This window comes from Aureococcus anophagefferens (assembly GCF_000186865.1).
Source record: "Aureococcus anophagefferens unplaced genomic scaffold AURANscaffold_872, whole genome shotgun sequence".
Lineage (NCBI taxonomy): Eukaryota > Pelagophyceae > Pelagomonadales > Pelagomonadaceae > Aureococcus > Aureococcus anophagefferens.
The window spans coordinates 3,067-4,110 of record NW_008706132.1 but is presented as its reverse complement, the minus strand read 5'-3'; the positions used below and the strand labels follow the sequence as shown (position 1 = coordinate 4,110).

General features: G+C 72.9%; 1 protein-coding gene across 1 annotated transcript in view; it reads left to right on the top strand.

The window, feature by feature from the left end:
• Positions 1–294: 294 nt before the first annotated feature.
• The window catches only part of AURANDRAFT_69075 (hypothetical protein), a gene marked incomplete at both ends in the record, with an annotated part of 3,807 nt that continues 3,057 nt past the window's right edge, over positions 295–1,044 (top strand). The window contains one exon of the mRNA XM_009044824.1: positions 295–976. Within this exon, the coding sequence (XP_009043072.1) occupies positions 295–976 (682 nt within the window). The remainder of the gene's footprint in view (positions 977–1,044) is intronic.

The window sequence follows — 1,044 nt, the reverse complement described above, 5'->3', positions numbered from 1 at the left end:
GGGCTTCATCCGCCGCACCTGGCTCCGCAAGCTCCGCCGCGTCTGCCCGAAGATCGTCACCAACGAGTTCTGCCAGGAGGAGATGTCCCACGACGCCTTCGTCCAGCAGGGCGACCTCGCGGCGACGCCCGTGCCCATGGTGCGCCAGCGCCGCGGGGGGCGCGTCCTCCGGACCTAAAACCGCGAGGCGGGCGTTCTCTTTTGGTGTGCTCCTTGAGTTCAAGTTGCACAGGGCTGCCCGATCGATCGATCGATGGTGCTTCCATGATCGTCGCACCGCGCTAAGGCGCGCCGATGCTGCTCGCCATCGGCGCGCTCGTCGCCGCGGCGCGCGCCGATGCGCCGCGGCGCGCGCCGATCGCGCCGACGCTGCGCGCGCCGCGGCCGATCGCGTCGACGCTGCGAGCGCCGCGGCGCGTCCTCATGCACCGCAAGCACCCCGAGAAGCGCGCCGCCTGCGAGCCCGGTTCGTGCACCTGCAAGGCCTGCTGCGCGGCCAATATGACGGCCCACGCCTGCCGGGCCTGCGTCGTCGCCGAGGGCTGCGTGAAGGTCGACGACGCGCCGTCGCGCGCCGGCCGCCCGTTGGACCCCGACCCCGCGGCGCGGCCGCGCGCGTGCTGGCCCGCGGACGGCTCCGCCTTCGACGGCGGCGAAGCCTATTGGCTCAACATCGCCGACGTGGAGGCCGAGCGCTTCAACCAGCCGCAGTTCATCCACATCGCGAAAACCGGCGGCTCCGCGATGCGGCGCTGCGTGCCAAAGGCGCGCCGGCCGTCCGGCGGCAGCAAGGCGCGGCCGGACCACGTCTGCAGCAGCGACTGGCACGTGCCCCTACGCGCCTACGACGCGTCGTGGCGCGCGCGGACGATGGCGGACTGGCCGACGTTCTGCGTCGTGCGGCGCCGCTGCCGCGTCTTCCGAGTCGACATTTTCCCCGGAAACCGCCGGTCCCCCGCANGCACCCCTACGAGCGGTTCCTGTCGCTCTTCGCCACGAGGTCCACTACCTGCGGAGCGGCGGCTTCCTCTGGCATGGCGCCGG